General features: G+C 34.7%; 1 protein-coding gene across 2 annotated transcripts in view; it reads left to right on the top strand.

The window, feature by feature from the left end:
- LOC145667045 (BTB/POZ domain-containing protein 6-like) overlaps nt 1-16,549 on the top strand; it is a 49,559-nt gene that overhangs the window by 14,820 nt on the left and 18,190 nt on the right. For both annotated transcript variants that reach the window (XM_081734738.1, XM_081734739.1), the window contains exons 2-3: nt 3,492-3,625; nt 5,379-5,512. In XM_081734738.1, the coding sequence (XP_081590864.1) occupies nt 3,492-3,625; nt 5,379-5,512 (268 nt within the window). The remainder of the gene's footprint in view (nt 1-3,491; nt 3,626-5,378; nt 5,513-16,549) is intronic.

Raw genomic sequence — 16,549 nt, 5'->3', positions numbered from 1 at the left:
GTGGATCAACCACTTACCTCAATGGAAAAAAGATTCAAACAACTGGAAGAGTATGCTTCAATCTTTGGATTTCTATACAACTTGAAGGGTTTGCGGTCATTGAACGACGATTATTTGTTAAAGTGTTGCATGGATTTGGACAACATGTTACGCGCAGAAGATTCACGCGATTTGGATGGAATTGACTTGTGCGCAGAATTGAAGATTTTTCGAGAAATGCTGATAACATCAATGCCGCCCAAGAGTGTCTTCAGTAAGTTTGGCTCATTCGAGATTAATTTCCCAACATCGTTATTGCATACAGAATTATGTTGACAATTCCTGTTACAGTTTCCAGCGCGGAAAGAAGCTTTTCGAAGTTGAAACTTATCAAAAACTATCTACGATCAACAATGTCGCAAAGCAGATTGTGCGGTTTAGCTATTTTGTCCATCGAAAAGGAAGTTGCCTCAACAGTGGACTACGAGGACCTTATCAACGATTTTGCACAGCGGAAAGCCAGAAAAGTGGACTTCCGTCTGTGACCGTCAAAGCAGCTGCTTCGTGAGTCAGTGATAGTTTTATTATGTGTTCTAGTTTGTTGATCTTGCATGCATGTAAAATGTTTCCGAATCATTAATGTGGTAAGTTATATCGACCCCCATGCCATAAGAACCCCTTACCCCCTCAAAAACTTCACCTATGTTTCCTGGCTTCGGAGGGGGACTTCGCCTAACAAACCCCCCCGCCCGGGGCCCCGCATACTACTAAGGCCGCCTCTGGTGTGCACAAATGTAACTGAAGCTTAGTCACTGACTCGCTATAGCGTTCTCATTTTATTGGCTTTCTTGTGTATTAAAAATTAGATAAAATGTTATTTCAATAAAGTAAAGAACTGCTGATGACAGAATTTTAGAATTCATGGCAGTTGCAAGGGAAAGAAATCAAATCATTTTATTAGGATGTCCACAGGCACACGGAGGAGCACGCTCCGTCGCCATACCTGTGATACGGTAAGTAGTCTAATACTGCCATGGACTTAACCATTACAAGTGCTAAATAATGTTGAAAATAACTGAATACATATAAAACACGACTGTGATAGGAATTGCAGTTAAGCCCCCATTATGCACGAGTGCCACGAAAATCCTTTTTTAATCCTGCTGTATGTCCTTAAACATAAAAATAAATTGCATTGTAAATATCAACATTTTCAACAATAGTTCACGTTTCGAAGTGCAGCTCTACTCTGATAAGCAGAAACTGAATGTTGTAAAGTATGAAAAATGTGAATTCGGAAGAGTGATTTGCGTGGTAGTTCACAGCAGAGTGAGAGTCCGCGGACGATCACTAGAGAGTTGATTATGGACCAAAAAGAAAGAAAAAAAAAACAACCTTAATATACTATAGGCCCTACAGCAGTTTCCCAACCGGTGTGCCGCGAATGGGTTGCTGGTGTGCCGCGAGGAAATCTAAACAAAATTATTAATTCTATAGCAAACAAATTGCAAGACATAGAGAAAAAGGTATATTTGTTTTTCACATTGCTACTATGAATCTAAAATTTAAAGTTTCATACTGTGTTACTTTTCTGTAGAACATTTTTAATTTTCTGTATAACATTTTTCTGCACATTTCTAATTTGAAAAAAAAAAAGTATTTGTTATCATTGTTATGACCATTATTGGTTCTTTATTGTTGCTGACTATTTCCTAACTTGAAATTTTAAAATATTATTCAATCATTCCGACAAAGTAAACATGCATAAGAATTACCTACATTTGTGTTTTAAAAGTAAAAGAAATTTGTTTGTTCGTTCGTTATTTAATAATCCTCCTCCTTAATGAAAGGTTGGATACAGTTTGCGAAAAAGAAAGTGTATTTTTAACAACTTGAGTCCTGTATCTGATTGCAATTCTTTTCTATTTTTAAATTAAAATGAAAAATAAGCATAATATTTACCACGGGGAAAAACCAGTGATCGAGCTTTCTTCTTTGCGAGAAGGATGTCAGTAATCAGAAAAAAAATACTACAGTATTTTATATTTTCAAATAATAATAATAATAATAATAATATGATGTGTGCCGCGAGAATTCAAGTTACCCTGAAGTGTGCCGCAAGTTGAAAAAGGTTGGGAAACGCTGCCCTACAGTGCTCTTCTACTTCCGTAAGGACGTCCTCTAGGTGTCTCTTTACAAATATCAATAAATTTAAGATATACAAACAGAGTATTGGAAGTATATGAAGTTTTAGAAATATTGGTTTGCAGTGATCTTTTGGCTTAGCAGTTTTGCCATCATTCGCGCTATTCAATTCTGTATTGCAAATCTTACTATGGCTTTGTTCCAAAATATAATGTCATATGTTAAATATTAGTGTTAGTAGTAGTAGTAGTAGTACTGCTACTACTAACAGAAATATACTTGATGCATTATAACAAAAATATTATTGAACCTAACCGAACCTATCCTATTCTACTAACATAATATATCCTACCTTCGTCTATTAACCACTCTTGCTCACTGCAGTAACGTTAGCTGACCTCCTCTATCATACCGTATCGTAGCCTTAATGATTTATCTTTAAGCTTTAACGATTTCGATTTTTCTTCAGCATCAACTGTTAAACGTACACTATAAGAATTTTCCTTTAGAAGAAAGTTAATGTTAATTTTTTGTGAAAAAATATAGTTGCTAAACACAAATTTAAAACTGGTTTCTTCATTCTCTGTATATATACTGTATATATATATATATATATATATATATATATATATATATATATATATATATATATATATATATATATATATATATATATATATATATATATATATATATATATATATAGATAGATAGATAGATAGATACTGTATATATATATATAGATATATGGAACATCCTAGTATTCTACTCTATGACTTTCTCTTAGGCTTTTATGAAATGTGAAACAAGTTCTCACAATCAAATATATCACACACAGGTGGAAGAGTGTTACAACTCAAAAGATGGAAATTTTCAGTTATCGCTCAAAAGAGATTAGGCTAGAGGGAGAAGCGAGCTCTGCTTGGTGGTATTTTCGCAGAAACGTAACTAAATACATTAATCCCTAGATGGCAGAAATACCAGTATTTCAGGGAGCGATTTTAATAGAATAACCAACTTTAAAAGTCATGTTCCCACAAATGTGTATTTTTGACTTGTAACATTCTTCCACCGGGTTTCCGATATATATTACCAATATATATTATATTCCTCATTTTAAATATGGATAGTACGTTTTGTTTAAGAACTGCTGCTAATCGAACCATTGGCGTCTCTGGCATGTAAAATTTGGGGGGGACATCAAAGGAAATAATCTAACTGCTAGTGAGTATCTAAATAAATTAAATTAAAATAAAATATTGAATATTTCGTATTTCAAAATATTGGGGGGACGCGTCCCCCGTCCCCCCGCCAGAGACGCCCATGAATCGAACGATATGACTAGATATTGTAATTTATTTCTTCAGATCAATTTATGAATACGTCTGATATGGATTGGCAGAACCAGAAGACAAAATGGCAGGAGAAACTGGGCTATATTATGACAACGTCATTGTTTTCAGATGTACAATTTATTGTGGATGATGAAGTGCAAGAAAAGGTATCATTTTGCTCCTAATATTAATTTTAATGCATTGAAATTACTTATTGGCACGGAACGTGAGACAAGATTAAAATTCAATTCTGTATGATAATGGTTTGAGAGTAGGGTTGCCATATTTCACAAATGAAAATCCAGGACGCTACTATATTATGAGAATCTTTGAAATGCTTAAAATGAAAAGAAGTGTTATATACTAATTTACTTTCTTCCATTAAATAGAGTTGTTCAAGTATTACGTAATCAGATTTTTAGTCATTTTATAGACCTTCTTCTCCCTGGTAAAGCAAACATAGCAGAGCTTCTGTTTGTCCTCCACCTAGTACCTATTTAAAAAAAGAAAAAACTATAATATTGTTGTCTGTTTAATTTTATTAATTAAAACAATATATTTTTCTTATTGAGTGGGCAGCGTAAAATTACCAAAAATATCGGTCAGAGATTATTGATTAAAATATTTCAGAAGCAAGTTGCTGATTGAAACAGGGTACTAAAAATAACAATAAGATTGAGCAGAGCAGTTAAACCTTTTGTCCCTGGCTCAACAAAACGGATGTTTCGTTCAATGTCAAAGTAGTTAAATCGTGAACTTAATTAAATCCATATTTTATGTATTCAAGATTTTGTTTTTAACTTTTGAATTGCCATACTCAGAAATTGAAGAGAATAATTATATACCTAATCTGTGTTAAAAAACCACCTATAATATTCCCTTCCTTTCTTCTTTGCTGAAATCCGGGACATTTAAGCGTCTTTAAGCGTCCGGAGAAATACTTTCGGGACTCCGGAACGCAGATCTCGATTCCGTGAGGGTCCCAGATTTTCCGGGACGAATGGCAATCCTACTTTAGAGTTACAATAAATGAATTTTGAAATGTGGATTTTTGTAGTGTAATAGAAAGGTAATATACACAATGTATTCCGAATTTGGGTTAAACATGTGGATATATTAATAAAAAGGAAAAATGATTAGGTTGACTTATATTTTCTTTTGTTATTGTTTGCCGCTAATTAAATCAGTGAATAATTTAGGAAAATACGATAGTCTATTTGATGATTGAAAGAGCGCCGTGAATGAACTCGAAAGTCGAAATAGGCTGAGGTATTAGTGTCCTCTACATGTTAACAGACGAAATAGCTGCTGTTTTGGGTTGCGCCCATGTGACTGTCTATAGTGTTGTTTATGAACGCCTAAATTTACATTATATGCGTATGAAAGTCCTGCGCCAGATATCTGTCGAATACAAGATGAATAAAGAGTCTAAATCTGCTAGACCTCATGCACTGTAATGCAGAGGGAGAAGGTTTGATCAAACTAAATTGATTGATTGGTTGTGAGTTAATTGGGACGTCAGCAGCTAGGCTGTTTGTGTACAGAGAATAGACGCGTGCAATGAGTACAGCTCAATGGATCTGTACTCACCAAAAGTTTCAAGAGACCTTGTCTTGTAATCTTGTTTATTATGTGCGCAGCATCTAGTTTTACATGGAAGGAAAATTTGATTAGTCATATGGGTACTCCGGGAAAATGAATACCAAACTTTCAGTATTCACTCTATATTACGACTAACATACCCCACCAGGATACATGATTTATCATCAGTGTAGCATGATTTATGCTTTGAACCATCCCAACGATGAACACTCGAGATTTGTGCTCAAAATCTAGGTGAACATTTGAAGACAATTTTAGCCTCATAGGAATATTATTATTATTTAAAAACCTATGTGAAATTGTATTTGTCTTTGGCAGGTTATTCAAGCTCATAAGCTTATTTTGTCAATGGCCAGTCCAGTCTTTCAAGCTATGTTCTTTGGTTCCCTCCCAGAGACAGGTATAATAAACGTAACAGACGTTGATCCTGCTGCATTTGAAAAACTAATTAGGTAAGTAGCATAAGCATTCAGTGATATTTAAAAATAAATAAACATCCAGCTGTGTTAATGATATCTGTTTCCTGCATACTTTGTTAGGAAAAGAAGTAGTAAGGTTTTAACTACTCCCCAACTATACTGGTACACAAAGAGGATAAATATACAATCTTGCTTGCTGGTAAACATGTAATAGAAACATGTAATAGATCAGGGTCAATAATACTCAAAGAAGAAGAAAAAAATGACGTCCTATGATTGTGCCCGTTGGGCTAACGGAGACGGATGATTAAGGCCAATGAACGATGATGGAGTAATTGGTGGAATGAGCATGTGGAAAGAAACACGAATAAACCTTAGAAAACCCACGGACACGATGTCAAAGAAGAAATAATAGAGAAGTAACTAAAAGCTAAATAGTAATAATTTTAGCACTGTATTGTTGCATGGGAGTTCGTGAGTTTTAAAGATAATAAGAACACACGTATAATATTTTATCTCCGTAATATACCAATTCATAATGTAGAAATTTCCCCCGTATCCCCATTTAGGGAGAGAGTTTTCGAAAACACTTAAACATGTTTTCCCTTATTTTTGATGGGAGTTTTTAATGTTGAATTTCAAATTTAATTTCTGAAATTCGTCAAATGCCATACTTTTGAAGGGGGGATCTAACCCCCTGTTTATCCTTTTTAGCCTACGTGTTTCAAAGGTCCTTTCTTATTCCTTTTTTCCTTCTCCAAAATTTTATGTTTATAGCTATAGTAGTATCACGTGGACATTGATAAGTGAGTCTTTTGTATAATAGTATAGAGTAATCTGTTCCTCATACCTAAGCTATTTATGCACTATGTGAGCATTTAAACCTTGCTCTCTTGAGTTGAGTTGAGTTGATTTTAGTTTAGCGTCCCTTTCAGCAGCGAGGCTATATGAGACGTGGACCTACTGATTAACGTGGAATCCGAACCACATGAGCTCCCGCCGGGAATCGAACCCGGGTCTCCCACGCCAAAGGCACGTACGCTAACCGCTTAGCCTCGAAGGAGCTCCTTGCTCTCTCGAATTTTGGATATCTTGGTACTAGTAATATATTTAATAGTAATAGAAGACACGAGAAAATAGGAAAAAATGCATATAAAAGATGTACATGCATAATGTTAATGAATTACGTAAATGCTTTTGTAGTGAAACGATAGGAAGTATCAGATAGTCTAAAAAGTAATGAGTCTTTCGCGCAGGAAATGGCGTTAGTATCTCAAATCTGGGCATATAAGTCGCAGTGGATCAAGCCTAACGTCATTCAACGGGTGAAGCTAGTAGATTTGCAGAATGTGTTCTTGTAAATATACCTAAAGATTTACGGCGTAAAGATGAATGAACTTTTCCGCAAGACTCTGCTACATTTTACAACTAAAGGCCCAGATGCTGCACAGGCCTGTGAAGGAATTTGTGCTCTTCAAGTTAAGTTATCAAGAGCAACAGACAAAAGTTGATTCGATGTCTTACGTTCTGGAAATGTCGATGTTCAAGATGCAGCATACAGAGAGCGACCAATCTGCCATGAGGTCCACAGCCTTATTCAATACAGTTTTCGCATGAATACCCACTTACAACATTTGCTTTCCTTACGCTTACCATATCGTTATTACTAAATTATCGCAATATTTTTAAATAACCTTTTATACAGATCCACAGTATGTTCTATCAATGCAAATAAATCGGTACTGTCCATAGAATATTTTCATCTAATAAAGATTTTCATGTTTTGATATGCTTATTCATTTATTTTACGTAGAGCCCATTTTTTATCCGTTTTGACGCGGAACTCTAGTAGTGGAGCCGTTTAGAGTTGGGCTTTACTGTCCTCGCCCATTTTGTGTGGGCCCTTCTGACGTGACACAAAATTGTGCAGCTGTCTCATGTTTGGCTTGTCTAATATGAAATTTATATCTTTCTGCTATCTTATTTGCAGACACTCCGTAATATGCAGTCGTCATTTCTTTCCGGCGAACACACATGATACAAATTCTCATACGCTTTGGGGCTAATTATTCCTAAGAAAATAGAAACTTTCCTCTATGCTGGAAGTACTTGAATATGTATAGACCTATCTGTTGAAATCTTTGTATGTAGGACTGTGGTCGACTATAATCAGTATCATATGGTTCTAAACAAGAAAAGGATGCGATACTGAATATAAACTAGAGCGTATCTTCCTAACTCTGACTGAGCCAATTTTGTTAATATTTTGTTTTATAGATTATAGTATCAAGCTTAGAAACTCCACTTCAATTATTAGTAATAAAAGAGTTCTTCCACAATATTTTAATGACCATAATGAACTACCAACAGTCTATAAATAATTCACAAATGTATGTTTACTCTTACATACAAACGACCAATGTAACTCTTAGGTTTGCGTATTTTGTTTAATTAACTTACAAGAACTTACTTGCCCTTGTTACTACAATATTTTGTATTTATGATTACTCGATCAACTAACTAGATTACCTTCAGTCATCTAGTTACCATGTTTAACTCTCACAGTTATAATAACAAACAAAAGAATAACTAAATTCTTTGCAATACTTTGCCTGATTATTTTTTCTAGCACCTGGTTCCAACAACTTTAATACTTCGAACAGCCGCGTAACAACATTTCAAATATAGGAGGGGGCAAGTCTTTTTCTTTCGCCCCTCTCTCAACCGCGCTTTCCCCTCCCATCACAGCGCGTAATTTCCACTAATCTTTACAGTAGTACATTCAGGCGCCCCTATACAAAACAGGGGCGACAAAAGGAATAATTAATATATCTACAGCGCCCCTTGGTGCAATATTATCTCCTTTTTTTTTTCAATTCTATCGAAGGTGCCTCTAAACAGTCAGGGGCGACGAAAGGAATGATTAATCGACAGAGTCTCCGTCATTGTAACATTATTTCCTTTTTTAATTCTATCGAAGCAGGCGCTCGCATATAATGAGGGGCGACAAGGGATTAAGAAAATGTTTATATCTCTTCTTGACTTTCATATAGGTAGTTTTTATTTTTTTATTTTATATCAAAGATGCCCTAGACAAACAAAACCGAAAGGAACAGAAGAAGTGTCCATTACTTATAACAATTAAAAGCATAATAATAATATTTTGTCAAAGATTTGTCAGTGCATACAAAACACTGCTTTTGTATAATACATAAACTTTTCATTCTTGAATCGACAGTAAGCTAAGGCAAAGTAATCATTAGGCGCTCCCAATGACCTCTACCAGAACTTAGGGGAGACAATGCCCCCCGTCTTGTTACGCCACTGACTTCCAACATTTATGACTCCTAGCAATAAGTAGGGAACAAGATGATGTTAGATAGTGAAAGGTTTAAAGACCAGCAAGTAAAATCTGTTTCCATTTGAAATTTTGAAGAAAGTCTGTGTATAATTACAACATAACGGAAAACAGAAATTGATGAGTAACAAGTGGTGGCCAATGAGTCCTAATATAATGATATTTGGACACATTTCTTCCAGTATGTAATAACTTGTTTGGAATAATTTTCATTTTCTTAATGTTTAGTGCCTAGGTGTTTTGGTAAGCCTTAAACTGCTGAATCTCTAACGTGTTCTTAAATTCTAATTACTGTGTTCCTTTTAGCCATACTAATGTACACTCATATCCAAAATTGTCTATAAATATGTTGTTGTAAGAATATAATGTGATAATATTTCGCATGTCTATAAATATGTTGTTGTAAGAATATAATGTGATAATGAATTCGCCCGGTATTTCTTATAATGTTAGTATATTTATAATCGGGAAAGACATGTATGTGGCAAATTTAATGTCAAAAGAGCAGTAAATATGAACAATAAAACGAAAATAAAACTTTCTTGTCCATTTAGCAACATTTTGTTTTACTCATTCTAATTTTCGTATTTATAATTGTTTTCCTATGAAATTTACCACAAATACACATTTACCGATTATACACATAGTATCAGTATTAAAAGTACCCTGCAAAGTCATTATCAAATTATATTCTTACAAAAAGACAGTTATAGATATCCGACAATAATTTTGGACATGAGTATACATTGCATATTTTCCGTGAAAGACTTTTGAATATATTGCTTTGCATCTCATCTGAAACCCATATTTCTTTCGCAACTTAACAAACTTAAAGACAGTATAGGCTAAAACGAAATTATTTCACTGACTACACTAAAAATTTATTTTATAAACAACACTACATGCTGGAGTATTCAATCTATTCGTCAGTAATGGGGTGATTCATACTAACCGATAGGTTAAGAAAAAGATAGGAACTGGGATTTATACAAAATATATTAGAGATGTTAATGATCAGGATTCTGCCATTTGTGGTTTATCGAAATACCTAGGAATATTAGACGCTCTTTAATCCAGCATTCTACAGTTTAGTACATCCTGTAATCAGGCCCGTATCCAGGGTGGGCCGGCCTCCCCCTAAATTTTTGATGGTCCCCCTAAAATTTTCACGGTAGGCTTGCAAATGAACTGTAATATGGTTGAATCGCCCCCCCCCCTCATAACTTCAGCCGGGCTCCCCTACATTTTGGAGCTGGCTACCGGCCTGCCTGTAATCCTGCTGTACTAATCGAGCCGCTCGCGTTTTTTTCACTGCGCATTTTTAGTTCGCTCAGTGTTTATCGTGACTTGTCAGTTTTAATTTCAATACAGTGTTTTCTGTTTTCTACTGGGTTACATATCACGTTTGTACAATGTTAGAACTGTGTGCTGTACCATAAAATGATTTTGAAGCCGAACACGTGACAGTTCACACGGGAGGCACGGTGGCTCAGTAGTAGAGCTCTTATCTCTAGTGCGTGGGGCCTCTGGTTCGATCCCGGCCGGGTAAGTTTGTAGTGGACAACATCGTGTCCGTGGGTTTTCTCGGGGTGGCCCAGGTTCCTCCCATAGTCTCATTACACCGATTCTACCGTCATTTACTTGCCTTGATTATTCGTCTCGTGTAGCCCAAAGGCGATAATTGTGGAACGTTAAACTAAAAGATTTTCGACAATTTATGATATAAAAAATGATAAAATATCTTATATACTAGGATATTTATATCGTCTTTACAAGTTTAGAATGTGCGTAAACACATGAAATACATATTTTAAACGTTCGCATTTGTATCCAAATTGAGTTATTTTTGGTATTCCCGTTAGAACTAGATTGACGTTCGGAACTCGGTAATCCGGCACAACCATGGTCCCGAAGGGTGCAGAATTAAACATCGCTTGCTTTACAATACTAAGAAACTCAAAATTATTGGAAAGATGTGAATACGTTGTAACCGCCTGAAGTTCTGTTCGCTGTCCTTGGCTCGTGGTATTACCAATAAGTATACTCCTGATACTTTAACTTACCTGGACAGGACGACGAAGACCTCTCCAAGAAAGGTTACAAACTGTTTCCAAAAAGCTCGTCGGTCTCAATAATGAGATGAGCATTAGGCGCCGAGAGGTTCGGGTGTCTCGTCTCGAAAACCTCACGGACGATCAGACGGTCATCCAGACCATAACGCACACAAACATCACTCATACATACAACGAAAACACACTGGGTTAAATGACACTATACTTATTTATTAGAACACTATTCTGAAAAAAAATAACGAAGAGAAATGAACACAACACTGGACACTAATAAATTTTGCCGCTGAAATTACGTTTTGCCCTTTTCGGGAAATAGAGCCCTTTCTATATATATGATTATAATTCAGGTATCACTATAAATACTTTGCTCACACCATTAACACACTTGGGGGATTCGCACTGGGGAAAAGTTGTCTGGATCGTCCCACGATGAATCCAGTTGTTACGCTGAACAGTCCTGCAGCGTAAAGGTGAATCTTCAGCAAACACACAAAAGAAGATCTTCACAATGGAATACAGATATTGGAGGGCGCGTACGTAACATTTTAAACGCACAAGGTCTGAGGACCTGGGATTTCACTGATTGGGGCTAGCCGTAAGAAATCGTCCTTCACCGGCTAAATAGCTTGTGCCCCTTAACACAACTTATGTTTGAAGTTCAACGCGAGATGCATGGTTGTATCTTCCAGACCTGGAGTCAAACTCCTCGAGCATCCAAGCTCAAGCTACGGGTTGCAATGGTCAACGGAAAAGTGTTGGCAGTTCATTTCAAAAATCACTCGGTTAACTCACCTGTATGCACATACAAACAGAATACGGAAAACAATTTATGTTAATTTTAGTCAACTGCCTATAATGCACTAGACACGGCGATAACACTGGCGTGAGAAAGTACAGATAACGAACTACGAAAATTGTGAGGCTGGTGCCACTTTGGCTACTGGGACATCTGGTCAGCCCGTATTTCTCTAATCTATTGTAATGTTTCCATAAGTGATTAAAGAAAGCACTTAATTCAGTTCCCAATAACTATAGACTATATACTGTGCATATAATAAGTCAGGGAGAAACACTGAAATGGTTAGTCACTAACCGAAATGTTCTCAGCAAAAGCAATGTTTTAAATATATATATGAAAAAACGATGAAAGACTTCTTTGTTCAATTGTGTGGGAAAGAAGCAATTCCCACCAAAGAAAGAACTTATATGCGTTGCAGAATAAAGTATAAATCGAAAATAATAATCACTGTCTTCACGAAATATACAGAGTGTCCACAAAAATTCCTTCTATAACCTGGTAGCGGTTATATATGGTGTCCGAAAGTGGAACGACCTGTCAAGTACACACGTGGACAGGTTGAGAACCCTTGGCCGTATGAAGAAATATGAATAAAATTAGGTTTTTCACCTGAAAATTTAAAATAAGTTAGTTGGCAACACTGTCATATGGTGTGAGACTTACGTGTATAAACGATGAACGGTTTTTCACCTGAAAAAGGGCTATTAAAATAGTTAAATATCTTGTTCACTCACTACAACATGATGAGGTTCCTGCATGAGCAATGTCCAATCCAAATGTTCCATAAAGTAATAAGATCCTCTTGAACAATTGGTGCAGTTGGGTTTCCTTATCTTCCGTTTCTTCACATGTTGAAACCATGCTGTCTTCCTGTGTGAGTATCCTCCATTCCTCCATGGTTCTCCAACGATGAGTTGATGAGGGGAGAAGGGGAGATTTTTTTTTTTTTAACACTGGTGTGAGAAACGAAGTACGGTTACAACACCTGTATGATAACTCTTTTTTTTTTTTAAGTTCGCAGAAAGCGTTTATAGGGCTATTAAAATTCTTATTTTTTTAAAAAAAAAACACAAATACTTTTTGTAAAATGTTTAAGTGTTCCGTTTCGATCACTACATTTTGTATAATATGAAGTAAATATGCACACTCAATAACTATTCAAGAAAACATCGACTTAAAGAATTATCAAATATCTCAATAAAAATTAGTAAATATACTGATATCTGTATTTAAAATATCAAAATGTGAATGAATAAGCAAATAGCAAAACATGTTAAAGGTCCTAAAATATTAAAATTATTGTCAAAGTTTCAATAATACTATAATATATTTGAAAAATACGAAAATCATTGAAAAAGTAAAAATGAATGGAAATGTAAACACGTAATAAACTAACAATATGCAAAGAAAATAAGATTTTCACCTGTATGTCCCTTTTTTTTTAATTGTGCCTCGTGTTGTTTGGCAGAAAAGAACGAAAAATCGTTTTTTCAAAAATAAAAAAATAAACTAAAGTGTCAAAGATGACGTTCATAGTGATTCCAAGAAATAAGCATGATTCTATATATCAAGAAAAAGATCGTGATTTCATTGACATGCATGAAGAAAATTCGGCACGCCATAAGATCAAATGCCATCTGCTCGTCGAGACTTTAGTTCGATAATGCTCAATACAACAAATGGTTTCGTTCTGAAACAAAGGTATTATTAGCTTAGGCCTAGAATAATGGTCGTTGTTCACTTCCAAAAACGTAAACATTGTAGGGTTACCAGAACATATGGGTATTATCTGCAAAAAATTTATTAATAAAGTGTTGAAAACTATTCAATATTGATCCAAGTTTTTCGAAGGTCTGAATCAAGGAAGTTGACTCACTAGTCCAAACATTCCTGAAAATAAATGGTCATTACGCCATGAATTGACCAAAACCATAGGTGGGGAAATGTGTAATACTACACGTACTTACACACGAAATATGCCATCGACACATGCGAGGCAAAACTAGAAACGAGGAAAGGCCTGTAACCATAGGCATTCACAAAATGTTTCTGTACAAAACTGAAATATAAACATTAATATTCAGTAAACTACGCGTATGTTCCCTGGAACATAACATACGTCTTCCACCTAGAAAAAATGTGTAAACACACAAAATACAAATGCTTTTGTAGCATCGTAAAGATATGTCTATAAGACAAAACACATGAGACCTATGAAAAGAAAAACATGAGATACAAACACAAAAATATAGTCAACGACGTTACAACTTTCTGGTTGGTCTGAAACATCCAATTAAATTCCCTACAAAACATTAATGTTATACCACGACAGTTAAACTTTCTTAGGCATCTTCGCTACAAAATATTTAAACTGGTATTATTAACGCATTAAAATTCAAAGTCATCGAGCACATGAAATAATTAACAAAATAATTTTCATAAAACATTATGGCTTCATGCTGTTGGAAAGAAAGAAAATAAGTTTATTTTTCGGGATCTATATCGAATTGGAATAGTTTCTAGGACATACTAGAACAAAAATACAATTTTCTCAAAATTAACATAAAAAATAAAACAACACATTAGCATACAAGTCCACTTAATAGAATTACGGTTCATAAACATTAAAATATTCACTAAAATGTTACTAGACATCAAAATATACTCAAAAAATCTAACCTAAGAATACGCATGCTTAGTTATGGGTTACTATAAAGGAAGAAGAGAAATGAAAAACTATATTTTGCGATTGATGGCGAAAATACAGTTAGCTATGGAATATCCAATGGATTAGCCACATCCATTTTTGCAAGAGATCTGCAATTCCAGGAAATATTGCCTCCCTAAAAAAAATATATTTATCCCCATAAAATATCCTACCCGAAGAAGTTTCCCTACGGTCGTTCAGTGGTCTAGAGAAGACGAAAAAAAATGTTAATTAGAAATTACAAGAAAGTATAGAAGTTAAACATATTTCCGCATACATATTAATATGAGGGGAAAAACGACCGTTCACCATCAGAATATCTGTTCATATAGTTCCTTCTAAAATAAAAAGATTACTGCTTTTGTTCGGAGAATATACTATTCACATAACATTCCTGCACATACTTTTGTCCAACAAGGAAATGCCTGTTATCACTTGTTTAAGGCTTAGCCTACTTTCCGTTCTAAACTTTTCTCTTCGAACAAAATATATCATGTCACATCCTGGAAATTCAAATAAAGTCAAAATCGGGTAAATGACGTAAATGAGGTTCAATCAAATTACAGTAAACATTTCAAAATGAAAACGGGAATCTAAGATTAAAACTAAAAAATAACATTGATAATCGTAAAATTCCATATTTTACGCATGAGATTACATACTAAGTTTCAATGACAAATATACAAGTGTACATATAATGAATAACTAAAAAATTTCTCTTCCTGGGCATCTCGATGCTTTATTTTAAAAAAATCTAAAAGAAAATAAAACATTAATTGTGAGTTATACGTATGATAACATGTTTAAAAATTTGAAAAGTGGGAAGGGATCCTAAAAGAATTTTTAAAATTTTAAAACACAATAAAAATATATATTATAACGTCAAAACATCTTCCCACTAGCTGAGGTACGGATATCTCGCCAAGATATCAAACCGTTTTTGGATAAATACGGTCCCTCTACGTATGTGAATACATACTAAATTTTAATTATAAACGTATAACTATATATATTAGTAACAACTAAAATTTTCTGATCCTGCGCATCTGGATATTTTTTTTGGAAAAAATTCTAAGAAAAGAATCGAACATTAATCATAAATAACATGTAATAACATATTTAAGAATTTCGAAAGTGAGAAGGGATCCAAAAAAGGAATTTAAAATTTAAAATACTTGTAAAATGTATTATAACGCCAAAATATCTTCCCACTAGCTGAGGGTACGGAAATCGCGCCAAGATTTCAAATTGCTTTTAAGATGCAATTCCCCTACGTATGTGATACGTTAATTATTTACTAAAAAATCTAAATTCAAACATCTGAAATGAAAACAAGAAAAAATTAATGACATTAAACTAATAGTAAGTCAGTGATAAGGTTTGCAACACAAATGCACAGCTGACTGAGGTATGAAGTGCTACGTTGAGCAAAGACACACACATACACACACACACACACAAAGAATCAATCAGCTGTGTGTCGTCCGTCATTCGTAACCATAAACACAGGTGATCGAAAATGCAACGACTATCTTATCAAAATAAAGAAAGAAAAGGTGTTATCTGCTCTTTGCTGAACAGTTAAAAACTAGAAGCAAAAGGAGTTTAAAAACAATGCGTAGTTCTCTTTTCATTTTTTCCCTGCATCGCCAAAACTAAAAGCAAAAAGGAAGAAAATGAATACATGTTTATCGCTTAGAAATGCGTCGCTCGCCTAGGAGAAAAATTTGTATCAATGTAGGAATTTTTCTTTTTTAAGTGAACCTCACTTAACATTTGTTTTAATTACTGTTCTCTGTATAGCTTCTACGTAATTGTAGTCCACCGGTAAGGTTAGGTGCGATTAATGGGATACACATAGGCTCCCAATATGTGGAATTGAAGTAATAATGTAACCAAGGATCTCCTAAATAAAGAGATAACAAACGGGTGGTTGATAAGTTATTAACCTGTAAAGGAGTTGAATTATTCTCATCGGACTTGTCGTTTTTGGATTTTGACAAGTTGACTTCTCCACTAGGGGAAAAAGAAATTGGTTCTTGAGTTTCATTAACAGGTGACAAATTAAGGTCATGCAAAAGATCTTCTGGTAGTTGGCGACGTGCCAAGGCCATCCAAATTTCACGGGTTTCAG

This window comes from Thermobia domestica, chromosome 12, assembly GCF_964235325.1.
Source record: "Thermobia domestica chromosome 12, izTheDome1.hap1.1, whole genome shotgun sequence".
NCBI classification, from domain to species: Eukaryota; Metazoa; Arthropoda; class Insecta; order Zygentoma; family Lepismatidae; genus Thermobia; species Thermobia domestica.
This window is presented reverse-complemented; position numbering and strand designations above follow the sequence as displayed.